This window comes from Camellia sinensis, chromosome 1 (assembly GCF_055761805.1).
Source record: "Camellia sinensis isolate YWXY chromosome 1, ASM5576180v1, whole genome shotgun sequence".
Classification (NCBI taxonomy): Eukaryota; Viridiplantae; Streptophyta; class Magnoliopsida; order Ericales; family Theaceae; genus Camellia; species Camellia sinensis.
In genome coordinates this window covers 132,466,521-132,485,027 of record NC_138961.1, presented here as the reverse complement: position 1 = coordinate 132,485,027, position 18,507 = coordinate 132,466,521, and the positions used below count along the sequence as shown (strand labels likewise).

General features: G+C 35.9%; 2 protein-coding genes across 10 annotated transcripts in view; one reads left to right on the top strand and one right to left on the bottom strand.

The window, feature by feature from the left end:
- Nucleotides 1-18,507, bottom strand: part of LOC114287195 (uncharacterized) — a 36,855-nt gene that overhangs the window by 17,060 nt on the left and 1,288 nt on the right. For 2 of the 6 annotated variants that reach the window (XR_003637832.2, XR_014338966.1), the window contains exon 3: nt 4,189-4,347. The exons of the other annotated variants lie outside the window; for them this stretch is intronic. The gene's annotated coding sequence lies outside the window, so the exon portion shown is untranslated. The remainder of the gene's footprint in view (nt 1-4,188; nt 4,348-18,507) is intronic. 6 annotated transcript variants of the gene reach the window in all.
- On the top strand, nt 2,073-18,431 carry LOC114287194 (uncharacterized). 4 transcript variants are annotated; one of them, XR_014338959.1, is made up of 11 exons: nt 2,073-2,376; nt 2,458-2,665; nt 3,144-3,226; nt 3,401-3,501; nt 4,223-4,318; nt 4,833-4,886; nt 5,859-6,007; nt 6,106-6,223; nt 15,633-15,785; nt 17,583-17,795; nt 17,907-18,431. XR_014338959.1 is itself a non-coding variant. In XM_028230471.2 (11 exons), the coding sequence occupies exons 1-10, from the start codon at nt 2,256-2,258 to the stop codon at nt 17,777-17,779; spliced, it is 1,215 nt and encodes a 404-aa protein (XP_028086272.2). In that variant the 5' UTR covers nt 2,073-2,255; the 3' UTR covers nt 17,780-17,795; nt 17,907-18,431. The 4 variants fall into 4 exon arrangements, 3 of the variants coding, with proteins under 3 accessions (XP_028086272.2, XP_082740633.1, XP_082740639.1); XM_028230471.2 differs by having other exon boundaries at nt 15,698-15,785; XM_082884513.1 differs by having other exon boundaries at nt 2,097-2,376; nt 2,458-2,600; nt 15,698-15,785.

The window sequence follows — 18,507 nt, the reverse complement described above, 5'->3', positions numbered from 1 at the left end:
GTCATTAGGGTTGAACCCAAAAAAAAAAAAAAAAAAAATCATAAAAATTGCAAACGGTCTGATCCAAATTGAATTGGACAATTTGGTTTATTTTTTTTGAAAGTACGGTTTAATCTTGATTCTTAAATCGGTGAACCGTACTAAATGATTTACTCCATAATTTTATGGTTCAAAACTTTTCGTGATTTAATTTAATTATAAATTTCATTAAAATCGTAGGTAGCCATGTAATCTTAATTTTTTTAAAAGCGAACCAAATTAAATCATACTTACCATTAACTAAGTTTTACTTTTTTTCACATTTATACGAAGGATAAATTACATATACTCTTCCTGAAATTTAATTAAAATACGATTTGTTTTTTGTGATTTTGTAAATTACATCTCGCCTCTTGAAATTTTTAATTTTTAATTTCATAATAAATTGACTCTTTTATTAAAAAAAAATCATCAAGTCAATTAATAGTTTTTAATAATGTCAAAAATTTATTTCACTTAATAATTTAGATAGTTTTATCATTATATAGAACAATAGTTAAGAATTTTATTTTTTCAATTAAGTGTTTGTTTGGCATCATTTGAAAAAATCAGTAAAAAAACAAAAAAGTTTATACTATTCATAATGTTTGGGCGGAAAAATGGAGCTGAGTACTCAGAGGGAAAAAAAACATTTTTGCCTTTCACTAACATGCATAGCTCACGGCTATTTAGAAAAAAAAAAAAAAAAAAAAAAAAAAAAAAAAACCAACAACAACAAAAAAAAAAAAAAAAAAAAAAAATGCACCAGTGCACTGTGAGAGAGGGGAAGTGACAAGTGCTTAGTGCTCAATGCACTGTAAGATGCTCAATGCACGGTTAAAAGGTAGGAAGCTAATTTTTGTATTTGATACAATATTTTAATATACATTTTTTTTTTTACTTTTTTAGTCAAAAAGTGCACATATATAGATGATCCCAAACAATCCTTAATTATGTTAAATAAAAAATTCTAATAAGGAAATATTTATAATTTTTCAAACTATAAAGAATAATTCATATTTTAAGCAATTTATCCTATACAAAACTATGAGTCAAGATTGGAAATGGTGTTAGACATGGATTAAAAAAAAATTAAAAAATAAAAAACAAAAAAGTTATACAAAGGTAATGTATCATGTAATAAAAAATAAAAAAAATTAAATATCAAACAAAACACATTTTAGTAATATTTGTTAATTTATATAAGAGAAATGTTTGGCATCATGAAAATTTTTTCATGAAAATGATAATGAAAAATCTGTTACCCTTAGATTACCTTGATTAGTGTGTAGTACTTTATTTTAAGTGTAATCCAAAGGTCATAAATCTTTCATGATCATATTCATGAAAAAAATTTTATGATACCTAGCATTACTGTTTATATAATACTTACTCTAAAAATGCTTCTAAAGCTTTTGATTTTTTTTTAAGGAGTTAGGCCAAGTTTGGGAAGACTAAATAAGTGCACTTTTTGTCTTTTTAGACTAAAAAGTTGAGGTTGAAAATATGAATGTTTGGGTTAACTTTTTGACTTTTTATGGAAAAATGTGTAATAAAAAATTGTAAAAATTAGTTTGTAGGAGAAAATTAGAATTGGGAATTGTGCAGCCGTAATTGTTGACTTTGGTGAATAGTAATGACTTTTTAACTTTTTGAGTAACTTTTTGACTTTTTGGCTTTTTTTAAACTACCCAAACTTGGCCTTAGTTTAAAAGGCACAACTTGAGATTTGGGGCTGTGTTTACTTTAAATCACACGTTCCACGTTTTACATTTTCGTTTTTTGTTGTTAACAACGTTCCATCATACTTTAATACTAATAAAATTTGTCCACAGACTATTTGTTTAATTTGAAATTACAAAAAAGAAAAATAAAAAGAAAAACGAAACAGTAGTTAAAGAGAACGGAAGCTTCTCAACCCCTCTTTGACTTTGACCCAGCAGTAGAGTAGACAAAGCCAACTACCCATTCCTTATCTGACACGTGTTCATGACAAAGACCCGGATAATAATCACGCTTTAAACAACAAAAAATATAAAATAAAATAAAAAAGTATTAAATAAGTTGGTTGTATTTGGAAACCATATTTCGTTCTCTTCTCTAATAATCTGGATTGAAGACTTCCACCACAGCACTTCCGAGTTTTCAACGTGTCATCAACCTCATCACCCCTCCGCTGAGAAAATCTCTCTCTCTCTCTCTCTCTCTCTCTATCTCTCTCTAGAATTGAAGCAGTTATGCCGTTCTGCTACGTCGGCTCGTACCAAACGACCGGAGATTCAGAAGCTAACAATAATGGAACCAAGATTTTCTACAGAACCTACGGCCGCGGACCCATCAAAGTCCTTATGATCATTGGTACTGTTTTTATTGTGTTTTTTGAATTGGGTTTTTGATTAATTTTTGTGGGTCGGAGATGAATTTTTGGTTGATGATCAGGATTTGCTGGTACCCACGATTCATGGCATCCACAAATCAAGTGGCTCACAGGGACGGTGACGCCCAATGATGATCAATTTATGGCCGTCGATCTTGACGCAGCTGAGGTTGGTGGTGACGGAAACAGTGAAGGTCGTGTGGAGGTTTGTGCTTTCGATAATCGTGGAATGGGTCGCAGCTCTGTACCCACACAAAAGTCAGCATACACGTTAGTCTCATATATATATATATATATATACTCTATAATATATGTTGCGATTGACTTCTTTTTTTTTTTTTTTTTTTTTTACGTTTTTGAAAGGAAAAAAAAGTTTAAAAAATAGATAAGTGATGAGATTCAAATAGTCAATAAATTAGTCTTTTCCTAATTGCCAAAATATAGGCCTTAATTCCTATTTTGCATTCTTAGAAGCCAGAAAGAACCAAATTTGTTAATTTTTCTGGTCCTTTTACCCTTTTTTTTTTTTTGATCTGTTTGGTCGCTGAGAAAATGGGTGGGAAAAAAAAGTGAAAATTTGGTGATCTAGACTATCATGATTCAAGATTGGAGAAAATAGAAACTCCACTTATCTGAGCCTATTCAACTTTTAGCCTTTGAGGATCAGTTGAGGTGGTGTTTTAAATTGTTTCCTAGCTCCTGGAATAGTGGATGTAGTCCTCAAAGAATTTATTTTTGTTGTGTGCAGAACAAGAATCATGGCAAAAGATGCAATAGCCCTAATGGATCATTTGGGTTGGAGAAAAACTCATGTTTTTGGCCATTCAATGGGTTAGTCCATGACTCTTATCTCCATTGAAATTGTTATCTTACTCTTTTACACAAATTTGAACTCGTGGATGCATAATGCTGGCTCTAGATTTTATTTAATGGGTTGCATACTTATTGTTTATCATGATAATTGAGTTAATTACTTTTAGTTGTCTTATCTTCTGTGTCACACAGGAGCTATGATATCTTGTAAGTTAGCTGCACTGGTACCGGATAGAGTTCTGTCTCTGGCTCTACTGAATGTAACTGGTGGAGGTTATGAATGTTTTCCAAAGGTAGAATTTCTTTTTTTGTAACCGTACAAGGGATTATGTATGGCATCCATTAACTGCAAAACGTGGATTTAAATCCATAAAATGTGGCTACTTCTATTAATTAGTGATGACTTGTTGGCCTTGGCATCATTAGGCGCGTGGCTATCACAACCCATTAACTTGGATGAAAAAACTAACTGTGCACTTTGGTCCACATTTTTCTGGGGTATACAAAGTATATAACACAAGCAACTTGACCTCCTTGTGAAAAATGTTGCCTGTATTATACTTTGTAAATAATGTGATGGAACTATACTAGTTGTCTGTGTATGCATTATGGCATCTTGCAAGCATGAAAGTCAACTTTTTGTGGGCATTATATGATTTATTGCATATTGTTTTCCATTTCCTAATTTAAAACTTACATGTGTTGTTAGTCACTCATGTTGATATGTAAAAAATTAGGGTGGAAGACAATAAATGTATCATTATTTTCTAGGTTAGGCAAATGAATTTATCAAATTCTAAAGGCCTAGGTTTGGAAAGAGCTAATAGGAGCTCATACCATGGGAGCAAGGAAAAACATGCAGGTTTTAGTCTTATTAGCATTGCTATAGATTTGACTTTTGTTTAGAGTCATTGGAGACCAACTGTTTATTTCGCATAAAGAACAGGAATTTTTATCAAGATTGCATTGAAGCCAGTTACCAGATATGATGGTCACATTTTTAGTCTTTTGCAGCTTGATCGTCAAACATTATCCATTGCAATCCGTTTCTTCAAGGCGAAGACTCCTGAGCAAAGGGCAGCTGTTGATTTGGAGATTCACTACACAAAGGTCTATTGTTATTCTTGTTCATCATTCTCCTGTTTTATAGGCCATTACAGATGAGAAGGAATATTTGATGAAGTAAACTGAGGAAAAAAAGAAAGATTCTTTGTATTTATTTTTAACATAAATATACATAATGGGCTGGTTATCGATCCTAACCAGATGATTATGATTACTTATGTTCTCCCCTATTCCATGATCGGAAGGGGTAGGGTGGGGACTTAATGATTGTTTTACAGTTACTAGGTTTTGCTTCAGTGGACATAGTGACTTTTTACATTTACACCTTAGAATTATCTTGGCTTGAAGATGATTAATTTCGGTAATAAGTTGAAGATTAATTCTGACCTTATAATAGTTCATATGTCTACTTATTCTTTTATGATTTCTACTCAGTCATCCATGACAAATTATATGTATTCTTGAGCTCTAATTTGAAGAACATAGTTGCTGGCATGCATGCATGCTTTATGTGGCTCTGTGACCACCTACAGTAGTTTATGTTATATTTTCTGTGCAGGAATACCTTGAGGAGTATGTTGGACCTAACACAAGAAAAGCAATTTTGTATCAAGTAAGGAATGCTAAGCCGATCAAACTTTAACTTGTTTTGCTTTATAATCGCACTAGGATACCAAAGCCAAATAATTACTGCACTTTCTCCTAAAAGTTTTTCATAATATATAATCTTCATTTTCACTGAACTGTCCAATTTCCCTTCTGCAATGATTCTGAGAGATGAATCAGAACTAACTGGTATTATCACTGTAAATGAGACAACCATTGCTGATTATATAAAAATAAGTCTCAAGTGGTTTGCAGATTGCTATCATCTTTGGTGGTACTCCTTAACAAAAGGAAGGTGCAGGGGTTCAATTCCCAGGAAAGGGACATGGGGTGGTGGTATTATATATATAGGGAGTGTGCTACACTTGCTTTGTATCTCACATTATTGAAAAGAAAAAGAAAAAAGAAAAAGAACTATTCTGAAAAACATGTCGTACAATGCTACTATTTATGAAAACTCCCCTTATTGAAAATCATGAAACGCATGGATATAATCAGTCTTCATTTATCTTCAACCATGTATTTGTTAAGCTACCAGTTATCACAAAAACCTCGGCAATTAGGAAATGAGCCACCAATGTGCTCTTCAACACACTCTCTCACGTGTCACCTGCAACCCCATCTTGCACGTGGAGAGCTATACATAGAGAGAAGTAAGAATCTAAATGGGGACCAAATGTAAATGGAATGCCTTGAACCCAAGACCTCCCCCACTCAAGCTCTGATACTATGTTAAGTTACCGATTGTCCAAAAAGCTTATACTACAAAGAAATCGGCCCAACAATTTATATCAAGCTATTCAACAGTATTTGGCTCATCGTGATTTTCGACATGAAGGAATTTCTAAATAATACTTTTCTGCTATCTTTAGATAGATGAAGTTAAAAGTTAGTGTTCTCAGTCCAAGTATCAAACTAGTGAGTTGAGGTTGCTTTCATGTTTTCAGGCTGTGGCCTTATTTTGAATACTTTTATGCAGGAATATGTGAAAGGTATATCAACAAGTGGGATGCAGTCCAATCATGGTTTTGAGGGCCAAATTAATGCATGCTGGAATCATAAAATGTCACAAATAGAACTTGAATTAATCCGCTCCGCAGGATTTCTTATTTCAGTCATTCATGGCAGGTATTTTCTCTGCTCAATAGCACTACTCGATTCTCTTTCTTGTCAATCTTTTCGAATATTCCCATTTAGAAAACTAACCATATTTCCTGAATGCACAGGGATGATATCATTGCTCAATTATACCATGCAAAGAGACTCGCTGAAAAGCTGCAGCCTTCTGCTAGAATGATAGAACTACATGGAGGGCATCTAGTGAGTCATGAGAGGACAGAAGAGGTATTTGATCTTATTGTAATGGTTTTAGATATGAAGTTGTCCTTCAAAAATAATTGGCTTGGTGGCTATTCTATATTCAAGACTACATAAAATAATGTATGGTCTGCATTGTAGTAGTATATATTAAGAAGCAAGGATACGGACATAGGAGAGAGGATACGGACATAGGAGAGAGATATGACAAAATATGAACATACTGAGATGGCAATTTTCAAAAATAAAGAACATGCTGGGACGAACGAATAAATAAATTATTTTAAATATATATACATAAAAATGATGACTTATTCATTTTTACATTACAAACACATTTATATTTTATAATATTAAAACGGTTAGAAATTATTTTCTACATTCTATTATTGCAGAAGAAGTCTGAACAAAATGTTCCCATTTCTATTATTTTTAATAGCTTATTCACAAACAAATTAGAAATTCTAGGCTTTTTGAGTTCCTAATATTAAAAAGCTTAAAAAATGAGGGATTAATAGATATATATCCACATTATTTTGATTTTAATCATTGACTCTCGAGTTATAATCTTCAAACCTAGGAAGTACGGATACGGATATAGATACAAGATACAGCAATACGGATACAGCGATATGCTAAAATTTGAAAAAGTAAGATACGTATGGTGGGGACTAGAAAGCATAGATATGGATACGAGGTACGGATACGATACGATACGGATATGGCGATATGACAAAATCTTAAAAAGTAGGATACGGGTACTGCTAGGATACGTTTGTAAAAAATAATAAATAAATAAATTATTAGCAATGAGTTATACATAAACTCAAGAATGTTGAGAAACCACAGTAACTTTATAATGCAAAATATTAATCTTTAAGAATTAGATATTAATTTAAGCCAGTAGCTAGTTTAGTTTTTAAATTTTCAATAGGTCTTGCAAATATTTCATTTCAATATCAAGTCTAGTATGTTGATATTATAATATCAAAACAATCCACAACTTGACCCTATGCTTTACCTTTTCACTAGTCAAAAATATTCTATGTAAGTTTATTTGCTTATTTATTTATTGATATTTAATTTTACTATTGTTATATTATCTTATTAATCTTTATTTCTATGTAGTTATAGGAGACATGCATGATACAATGAAGATATGTCAATTTGATGAATTCTATTACTTTAGCTTACTATGTTATTTTTATAAAAAAAAAAACTAAGCAAAGTATTGTAAAAATGTTCTATTTATCCTTGCAATTATATTATATTATGATGTTATGCAAGAAATGATACAATTTTAATTTCGTAAAAGGAGTAATACGTGACTTGGAGCATTTGATACTTCAAAATTAATTAAGAAGTATCCGATAATATGTGACTTAGAGCATCTGATACTTCAAAACTAAGTATCCGATACTTCAAAATTAATGAAAAATTAATTAAGAAGTATCCGCTACTTTTAAGAAGTATCGGATACGTATCCATAAGTATCCAAGGAATATCGGTATCCGATACTTTTAAGAAGTATCATAGGGTGGGGATATGTTCATAAAAAAAATTATTTTTTATAATTTTAATAATATAATATGTATGAAAATAAAACCTAAAGCAACTTAATAAATAAAGAGAGGGATTCCTATTAAATAAAGATATACTAACATTAAAGTTTCTAAAATTAACGGTAGCATTTGGTAGAGTTTTCTAAATATGATTTGAAAATACAATTGTATTTTGAGTTTATGAGTTTTGGAATTATGATTTGAATGTGGAAAATTTGTTTGGTTATGAGTTTTTAAAAGAGTTTTGAATTAAGTTTTGGAAGGAGTATTGAGTTTTTGAAATTAGAAAAGTTATTTAATTCAAAAATTTACAACTCATAACCGAACACCCAACCTAAAATTCTATCCAAAGCTCATATAAAAATTTAAAAAATTCTGAAAATATTTTTTATTTACAATATAAAAATAATAGGTGCCAAAAAAAAAAAAAAACGAATACTGTTCCGATCAACTGGTTGGACATCTGGGAGGAGGACGACTAAGTTAGCCAAATATTCCCATCTGGAAAAGAGTTTTCAAAAATGGGTTTGAAATTATAATTTGAAAACTCAAAACAAACTCCACACTCATGAAAGTGGTTGGAAATGTGTTTGGCAAACCTAACCAAACATAGCAAAAAAATTGGCAAAGAAATACTTACATTAAAACTATGTAGAGAAAAAAAAAAAGAAAGAAGTAGCCTAATAGATAAGGGAAAAAGAAAAGAAAAAAAAAAAGAACAAGCGCAAAGGGTATTGACCATTGAAAAGATATAAATATAAAATAATTAAAAAAATTATATACTTATTTGGCGCATTAAAATATAAAAAATTAAAACCAAACCAAGCCAAGCCTTAAGTCCCATCAAATGGGGTCGGCTACATGAATCCTTCTTCTCCACGCGGCCCTATCAAAGGCTATTTCATTAGTCAAATTAAGTAGATTCATATCTCTATTTATAACGCTAGTCAACGTTAATCTAGGCCTACCCCGTCCTCTAACACTTCCATCTATCGTTACAGCATCGTATCTCTTCACTACTGCCTCTGTTGGTCTCCGTTGAATATGACCAAATCATCTCAAACGATTCTCTCTCAACTTATCTTCTATCGGTGCTACTCCTACCCATTCCCGAATACACTCATTCCTAATCCTGTCCTGTCTAGTCTTACCACACATTCACCTTAGCATCCTCATCTCAGCCACACTCATCTTATCTACATGTTGTTTCTTAGTTGCCCAACACTCCGTCCCATACAACATAGCTGGTCTAATGCTGTTAAAATTCACCTACTACACACCTACCACTACCACCTACTACACACTCACCTACTTCACCTACTCTCCACCTACTCCTCACCTACTCCATACCTACTACACACTCACCTATTCTCTTCCCACATCCTCTCTTCTATATATAGGAATCATTGTAATATATCAAGATATAAATTAATCAATAATACAATTCTCTATTTCTCTTTATACATTAAATTTCTACATGGTATCAGAGCTATAAAATTTAGGCCTATACTCCTTTATTTCCGGCGGGCAGCCGGCCGGCAACCTTGCCTTCGCTGCCCGCTGGAGTTTTTTCTACACATACCTTCACTTTCCTACTGCTGCACCTCCACAACCGGCAGACACCGCTGCTGCAACTCCACGACTGAGCTACCATACAACCTCCAAACCGTGACCATGCACACATGCACAACTTCTCTCTCTCTCCAAGCCATTGCAGGATTTCGTAGAATTGCTGCAAAGCCAGCATCACTGATTTTAGAGAATCCACCGAATGTCACTGATTGTAGGCCTCCGCAACTCACAGAAAGGAGGAACATGCCCATATCATTTACTGATAGCATAATCTACGAAATCCTGGAAAAGGCGGATTTAGAGACGCTTTGCTCCGCAGCTTGTGTTCCCGACACCATTCGATCCTCTGTCTACCGTGTCCTTTCCTCTCTCCCCACTCTCGATCTCTCTTCGTTTTCTCCAGATGTGGAGACTCTGGATTGCATTCTGAATCGGTTTGGGGGAGGACTCAGAAGCGTCACCGTTGATTGCCCTAATTTACGGGTACTTGTGCTGGAATTGGCAGGAGGAGAATCACCAGAGATGTTCAAGAGGAACCTTACACATATGCTTAACAGTTGCTCATGCTTGGAGTCACTTTGTATAAAGATCCGAGGGACAGAACTTGATGCAAATGGTTTTCAGTCAATGGAACTGTCTCTTCCCAAAACTGTCAAAGTTCTAAAATTGCAGCCACTGCTTATACAAGATGCCATCCATTTCATACGTGAACTCAGAGATGACAAAATTTTTTTTGCAGAACTCAACCAGACTCAGCATCCCTGTCTGTCCAGGGTCTCCTGGTTTCGCTTTGCAGAGTTTATCGCTTGTCTTAGATATTATATCTGATGAGCTTGTCATCTCCATCACTAAGTCTCTCCCATTTTTGGTCGAGCTCGATCTGGAAGACAGACCTATCGAGCAACTACAGCTGCCCTATGACTTGACAAATAGTGGCCTTCAGACCTTGGGGACTTGTCAGCATTTAACTGGTGTCCCTCTTTTTGTTTCTTTTTCTTTTTCTATTATCCACCCACTCAACTTTCTTTTTCTTTTTTATTATTTTACTCCATCTTTTGAAAAGCACACGAAACAAAAATTGATTTGCACATGTATCTCTTTTCTTATTTATTTATCATCACACCCAGATACCAACTTTTGTCCCCCTCTTTTCATTTCTTTATTTTTTTTTTTCTTTTACTCACCCATGTGACCCACGATGTTCCAACCTATACTTTTTCTTTTCATTACACTCTTGTTCCCCACTTTCTTTATTATATATATATATATATATATATATCTTTTTATTATATTATATTTTAAAAAAAAAAAAAATTCATCTCTCCTCCGTTTGATTTCCAACTCCATTATTTTTATTTATTTTCTCCAAACCACTTTCCGTCTTTCCCCCATCTTTCATTTTTTTGATTTTAAATATATTTTTCTTATTTTTTCTTTATTTTTTTCTTTCACATTATTTTTAATATTTTTCCAATTCCATTCATCCAATATAGCTTTGCACACCAAACCATATTTTATTCATCTCAGGGATCCACCCCGATCACAATTTTACACACAAAAAAAAAAAAAAAAAAAACAAACAAACCACCACACAACACCAACAGCTTTGTTTTCTTTTCTGCAGCTGGCCATCAACCGACCTCACTTCTTCGCCTATTCCGCCGGTCTTTTCTTCTTGCCTCCGTCCTGGGCGGCCCTTGACGGTGTTGCCTCCGTGTTTCCCACTCCACTGGGCACGATCACTCCACCCTGCTCCTCCACTACAGCATATGGCGGACCTCCAAATAGGAACATCACGGTGGCCTTCCGCTTCAGCTCCTTATTTTCCGCCTTTAGCACACTTATCTCTGCTCGCGCATCCTTATACATGCGTTGGAGCAGAGCCAGCTGGTAGTTTAACTGCTGCACCTCATTTGCCCTACTCTGCAGCCGGTTCGACAAATTTGTAACCGCAGTCATGGTTTCCACACATGACTTCAATGTATACTGATTGGCCTCCACATCCGACTGCACTGCCATTCTTTGCTCCACAGACCGCATAGGAAAGTTCAACGGAGCAAACTCCGGGGCGCTTGGTTGAGGTTCCAGTGCCACCGCACCAGTTATCTCTCTTGTTGACTCGTTGAGGTCGGGAAAGAGAGTGAGCAGACCTCGGGAAGACGAAGCCATTTTTCTGGAACAGAGTGTTACAGAGTATCTTTCTCAGCAAAACGAAGAATTTTTCAGAGGTTTCTCTCAGTTTTTTCTGTCTCAGCTTCTGCCTCAGCCTCAGCCTCCGTCTTGGTTAAATAGCCGAGGCAGCCACGCGTATCGCGCGCCACTTGACGCCAGACGACAAACGGGCGCGCCAACCAAGGCACTCACGTGCCTCGCCATCATATCTGGCACGCCTTTTTATGGATTGGGCACGCCTTTTGATGGCACGCCTTTTTTGACAGATTGGGCACACCTTTTGAGGGTGCGACTTTTTAAGGGTCCGACAAGATTCTATAAACTGTCCTGACATTGATTCCGGTTAGCTCCTTCAAGGGTCCGACAAGACTCTGTAAACTGTCCCGACATTGATTCCGGTTAGTTTCTACAAGGGTCCAGCAAGACTCTGTAAACTGTCACAACCACTGTCACAACATTGTCTGCTACAACGGTCCGACATGACCCCATAAACTGTCTTCTACATCGGTCTGACACCGCCATCCAGTGTCCTCTACACCGTTATGACACCACCATACAGTGTCCTCTACAACGTTATGACACCCCCATACAGTGTCCTCTACAACGTTATGACACCACCATCCAGTGTCTTCACCAATGGTCTGACACGACCATACAGTGTCTCCTATCCTCTTTTATTTTTATGTATTTTCTTGTTTTGTTACTCTCTCCAAACTCAAGTTGGTTAGTTCCTATCCCCCTTGAGTTTGCGGGGGCTGTTAAAATTCACCTACTACACACCTACCACTACCACCTACTACACACTCACCTACTTCGCCTACTCTCCACCTACTCCTCACCTACTCCATACCTACTACACACTCACCTATTCTCTTCCCACATCCTCTCTTCTATATATAGGAATAATTGTAATATATCAAGATGTAAATTAATCAATAATACAATTCTCTATTTCTCTTTATACATTAAATTTCTACAGCCGTTCTATAAAACTTACCTTTTAGTCTAGTGGGTATTCGTTTATCGCACAATACCCCAGACGCACTTCTCCACTTACACCATCCCGCCTTAATCCTATGGGCCACATCTGCATCAATCTCTCCCGCTGTTGTGATAATCGACCCTAAATAACGACAATGTTCACTCTTAGGCAGTTCTTGGTTCTCAATCTTCACTTCTCCTCTGCTTTCATTGTTACTGTTACTAAATTTACACTCCATGTACTCTGTCTTAGTTCTGCTTATCCGAAATCCTTTAGATTCAAGAGTTTTTTTCCAAATCTCTAACTTTGTGTTAACTCCTTCTCTAGTCTCATCCACTAACACAATATCGTCTGCAAAAAGCATACACCATGGCACGTCATCCTGAATATTTATCGTCAACTCGTCCATAACTAAAGCAAAAAGATAAGGACTTAAGGTAGATCCTTGGTGTAACCCTATAGTGATAGGAAATTCATTTGTTTCTCCAGCTGGCGATCTAACAGTGGTCACCACCCCTTCATACATGTCCCTAATCACGTCAATGTAGCCTTTTGTCACCCTTTTTTTCTCTAACGTCCACCATATTATATCTCGGGGCACTCTGTCATATGCTTTCTCAAGGTCGATAAACACCATATGAATGTCTCTTTTCTTTTCTTTATACTTTTCTATTACTCTCCTCAAAAGATAGATCGCTTCCATTATTGACCTACCAGGCATAAACCCAAATTGATTCTCTGACACCTCTGTTATGTCTCGCAATCGGCGTTCCATCACTCTCTCCCACACTTTCATTATATGACACATTAGCTTAATTCCTCTATAGTTGTTACAATTCTGGACATCACCTTTATTCTTATAGATTGGCACTAAAATACTCTTCCTCCCCTCATCTGGCATGTTCCTAGTCAACAAAATTTTGCTAAACAACCTAGTCAACCAAGCAACTCCCTTTTTACCCAAACACTTCCAAGCTTCAATAGGGATATCATCAGGTCCTAAAGCCTTATTTGATTTCATCTTCTTAAGTGCAATCTCCACTTCAAAGTTCCTAATCCTGCAATAGAATCTATAGTCTTGATTTATCGTATTATTGATTATTTCTTCCCCTATTATCGTACTTCCATGTTCCTCATTTAACAATTTCTCAAAATAATTCTTCCATCTTTCCTTAATCTCATCATCCTTCACCAATACCTTAGAATCCTCACTCTTGATGCACTTTACTTGATTAAAATCTGTTGTTTTCCTCTCCCGTATCTTAGCAAGTTTGTATACCCTCTTCTCTCCCTCCTTACTATCTAGTTTAGTGTATAGGTCATCATAAACTTTCAACTTAGTCTCTCTCACTACTTTCTTGACCTCCTTATTAGCCAATCTATAGCTCTTTAAGGTTTTCCTCAGTTTTATCATTCTGCCACTTTTTAAAGCACTCTTTTTTTGCCTTAACTACTGCTTGGACCTCTTCCCTCCACCACCAAGTTTCCCTAGAGCTGGATCCCGTTCCTTTCGACTCTCCAAGCACTTCCCTTGAGATTCTCCTCATACAATTGGCCATCGAATTCCACATAGAGTTAGCATCACCTTCTAAGTCCCAAGTACCTTCCTTATCCATTCGATTCTTAAATATTTCTAGTTTATCCCCTTTTAAGTCCCACCATCTTATCCTACGACGCCCACCATCCTTCCTAACTTGGTATTGCCCTCTAAAACATATATCTAGTACCAAAATCCTATGTTGAGAGACCAGACTCTCACTAGGAATCACCTTACAATCATTGCATTTCAGGCAGTCCACTTTTCTCACTAAGAAATAATCTATTTGGCTCGTAACTAATCCACTCTTAAAGGTTATCAAATGCTCCTCCCTCTTCCTATACATAGTATTGGCCACCACCAGGTCAGAAGCCAACGCAAAATCTAAGATTCTCTCTCCAGCCTCATTTCTGTCACCAAAACCGTATCCACCATGCACCCTTTCATAACCTACTTTATCTATACCCACATGGTCATTAAAATCTCCACCTATAACCAGGTTCTCTCCTACGGGTATCTCCTGCAAGATCTCATCCATTTGCTCCCAAAAATCCCTCTTAGTCTGATCATCTAACCCTACTTGAGGGGCGTAAGCGCTAATAATATTCACTATATTCCCTCCAATAACTAGTTTAACCAGCATAATCCTATCTCCTTTCCTAGTGACCGCCACCACACTTTCCACAAAAAAAATTGGATACTTGTTTGGCATATCCCTCATGTATCCTGCCATATCCCTCAAGTATCCTTCGCATATCCCTCCTGTATCCAAAATTTGAAAATAAAAATAAAAACAAAAATATCGGATACTTATTTGCCGTATCTGATACGTATCCCACCATATCGGACGTATATCCATATCCGATACTTGTACAACACCTTTTTTGAAGGATCCACGCTTTATAGCTTCAATCTTGTGATGTTTTATATTTGTGTGTAAATAAACCCAAGTAACTCAAGCATGTCAATTCTAAAAAATGTTAAAAATAAATGATGTTAGATGAGTATCAGTGACACAAACACGATACCTTCTTTGAAGTGTCCGTGCTTTTAGGGTTAATTACACAATTTTGAAGTTGAGGGGGAGCAAAGTGATAGTTTATGATAGTTGAGGGGGTATCCGTGTAACTAACCCAATTCTGTTTTCATGATGCAATTATATATGAATTTCCCATGAAATTGTCACTATTGTGGCATCGAACACTTTGCAACTCTAATTTTTGGAGCACACATGCACACGTCAAAGGTTTTTTGGTCAAATGTTATGATAGGTTCAAATCCAAGACTTGGTGTATAAAGTGCAAGGATCATACATTGCCTGCAAGATGCAGGGAAAAAACTGTGGCTCGAAAAATCAAAATTGACTAGTCACACTCATTAAAATATTCCAGTGAATTCACAATACAAGCATTAACCTTGAGTTCTACATATTTCCACTATCAAAACACTCAGCTACTCAGCTTGTTTTTTTCATAATATGTTTTCAATATATTTTCTGGTGTTCTGGTTATTGTATGATGTGGGGGACTTTCTAGAAGTTCAAAAAAGATTCTTGTTAACCTCCTCACTTCTACTTTGTGCCATTGTGTTTGTGTGCTGTATGCATTAAAGCATTGTTTTGAGTATATTACATTGTGACAGTATACCAATACGATGATTTAATTGCAACATTTCAGGTCAATCAAGCTCTTTCTGAATTGATCAAGGCATCAGAAAAACAGATGATCCCATATGACTGGACAAACTTGCCCACGAAAAGCTCTGGTAAGTGTTGCTGTTTGTGACTAAAGACAAGCCCTCTCCTCTTCTTTCTTATGTAGGTGCGGTGAATAACACTATCTCCTCAGTAGTGAGACCCAGTTCATTTTTGTCTCTTTTCTTTTTCTTGAGGAAGGCATAGAGAGCTTAGATGATATGACATTGATAAGTATGGAATGGTCCTTAAGGGTGAAACCCTGCAGCCATCACCTTACCCTCAATAGCGCGGATGCTTGACCATACTCAAACAGAGTCCTTTCATGTAATTCACAAAATGGAATCCGTCCTGTGATGAATTTTTGGCATGACTTAGAAGCATGTTGACGTCGAGACTAAATTGCAAGGATTATTTTTGGGCCAAATGATTTCGGGCCTGTTTGGTGCAGCTTCTCAAGCTAAAAAGTTGATAATCAGGAAACAAAAACTAGAAGCACCCCTCCCCCAACTTGCATATTGAAAAAACTAAAAATCTTCTAGATGTTGATTTGTGATTATGTATCAATTTTAAGTAGTAAATAATAATCTCAATCAAACAATCAAGACAAATCGATACAACGATTTTACGTGGAAAAATCACAATTGGAGCGCCTCCAATTGTGATAAAAAAAAATCACGGGCAAAAGTCACAAAACAATCCACTAAAAAGACATAAAGGAATTACACAAGTATACCCTCAATTACCTAGCGAATCCACGTCCGAATTGAGCCAACCCCTATGTGCCTCTTCCAGCCCCGTCTTCACTTCAGAATTGTCTTGCCTAACGTTAAATCCACAACGCTGATGTCGAATCACGACAATGAGCCATTCCAGAATCTACCAAAGCTTCAAGCCCAAATTCCACAAAATCCACCGAAAAACAACTCTTTCTTTTATATAGAATAAACAAGCAATCCTTTGATGTATACTTCTTAAACCATGAGTTGAATACTCAATAAAATATCAAAGAAAACTAGCAAAATAGCCCCAGATATAAACCCTAATATCCAAGAAGAAGATCTGGAAGCGTAAGCCTAAAATCTGACTAAAACACATATTTATAGCAATCTGTTCCGCGATCTCCGCTCGAGAGCCGAAATGGCTGCTCGAGCGCAGGAAATTCCTTTCAAGTGGGAAAAAACATCTCCCAGTATTTTTGCAAGCGATCAAACTTCTGGAACCAAGGATTCTCCGCTCGAGCGCACAAACGGCCGCTCGAGCGGACAAGCAACTTTGAATGTATTTTTACATTTTGCTTCGGGGGCGCTACCCCGAACTTGCCAAGGGGCGCTGCCCCCTAGACCCCCGCGAGCTGACTGGGCAGCTCGATCCCCGTTATAGTCAGCGAAATGGCAATCATGAAAGAATTAGCACCATAAACTTCTCTACAAGGCACAATTCGGGTTGAATTCGCATCTAAAAACTCATAACCTTACTGAAATAAAAGTGCGAAAACAAGTACAACTGGAAAGAGTTTTGTCAAACGGAATTGCCAAAAATAAAAACCTAACACATATAATCAACTTATGTAGTCTATTTTGGCCTCATAAACTATAAGCAAAATATGCACCAAACACTTTGTCACAAATTCCTATAAAAAGAAAAAATGAAAAGAAAAGAAAGCTATAAGCAGCTCCAAAAGCTACACCAAATGAGATTAACAGTCTGACCACAAAAGGAACTGTATTAACAGTCTGATCATAAAACGAACTGCATATATCTATTGAATCCTATTTCTCCACATATATGCTATTGAATTTTATGTTCTGTTTTACAATCATTTCTATTTAATTTTGATGTGCTAATATGCACTATTCCTTTTTCAGGGTGGGTGGCAACAAGGATATCACTTGGAAGTACAACTACTTCTGAAGCAGGAAGCAAATTTTCTTTCATGGTTGACATTTTAGAAAAGCTCTTTCTTTTTCTAAGCATATTTGGCCTCTTTGTGCTGATTTTTGAGTTTTTACAAAGAGGCTTAAGATGTCTAAAACCAGTAGCAGCCGGACCCGCCCTCACATAAGCTTTTTTTTCTACTGGTAAATCATTTAGTTGTGCTGTCTAACACTTGCATTCCAGTTTCTCCTGATTTTGGACATTTCTACTTAGAATATGAGGACCTAAACTGCTTGTGTCCCTTCTACTTGCAGGGATCTTTTCAGTTTGCAACCCCAGTGATGTCAGTTTGTAAAATTCTTTTGCCAGTCGATGGAATCTGTAGAGGAAGAGTTTTGGCTAGAGATTTCAGGGCTTTAATGGCATCGGCACACTTGTCATCCCATGGAGGTGCATTTTTTCATAGTTGAGTTGAACTGTGGTTCGATATTGAATCAACTTGGGAATAAATCTGTCATGTTATTTACTCTTTCATTATACAAGCGGTCCACTTGTAGTACAATCGCAAATTATATCTGGAAAATAGTAAATACACAGAGGAGTAATATGGCCAGAGTCTGGAAACACCATTTATACAAGGATTCAATTTGGGCATGGGTGGAGATAAACAGCCAACAGGCAGTGGATGGCAGCATCCTCTATTCTTGCCCTTTAGTTGCAACCAACAAAAGGGTTTTTTTATTTTGTTTATTCTTTATTTCATTTTGTTTATCTTAATACAAGTGAACTTATTGTAATATTCAGATTCTGAAAAGGTTCGAAGTTGATTCTGTGTTCAATGGATTTTATGCTTTTGAAGTGTTTTTATAGATTGATGTGTTATACACCAGTTAATGGTTTAAGTGGTTTTAGAGG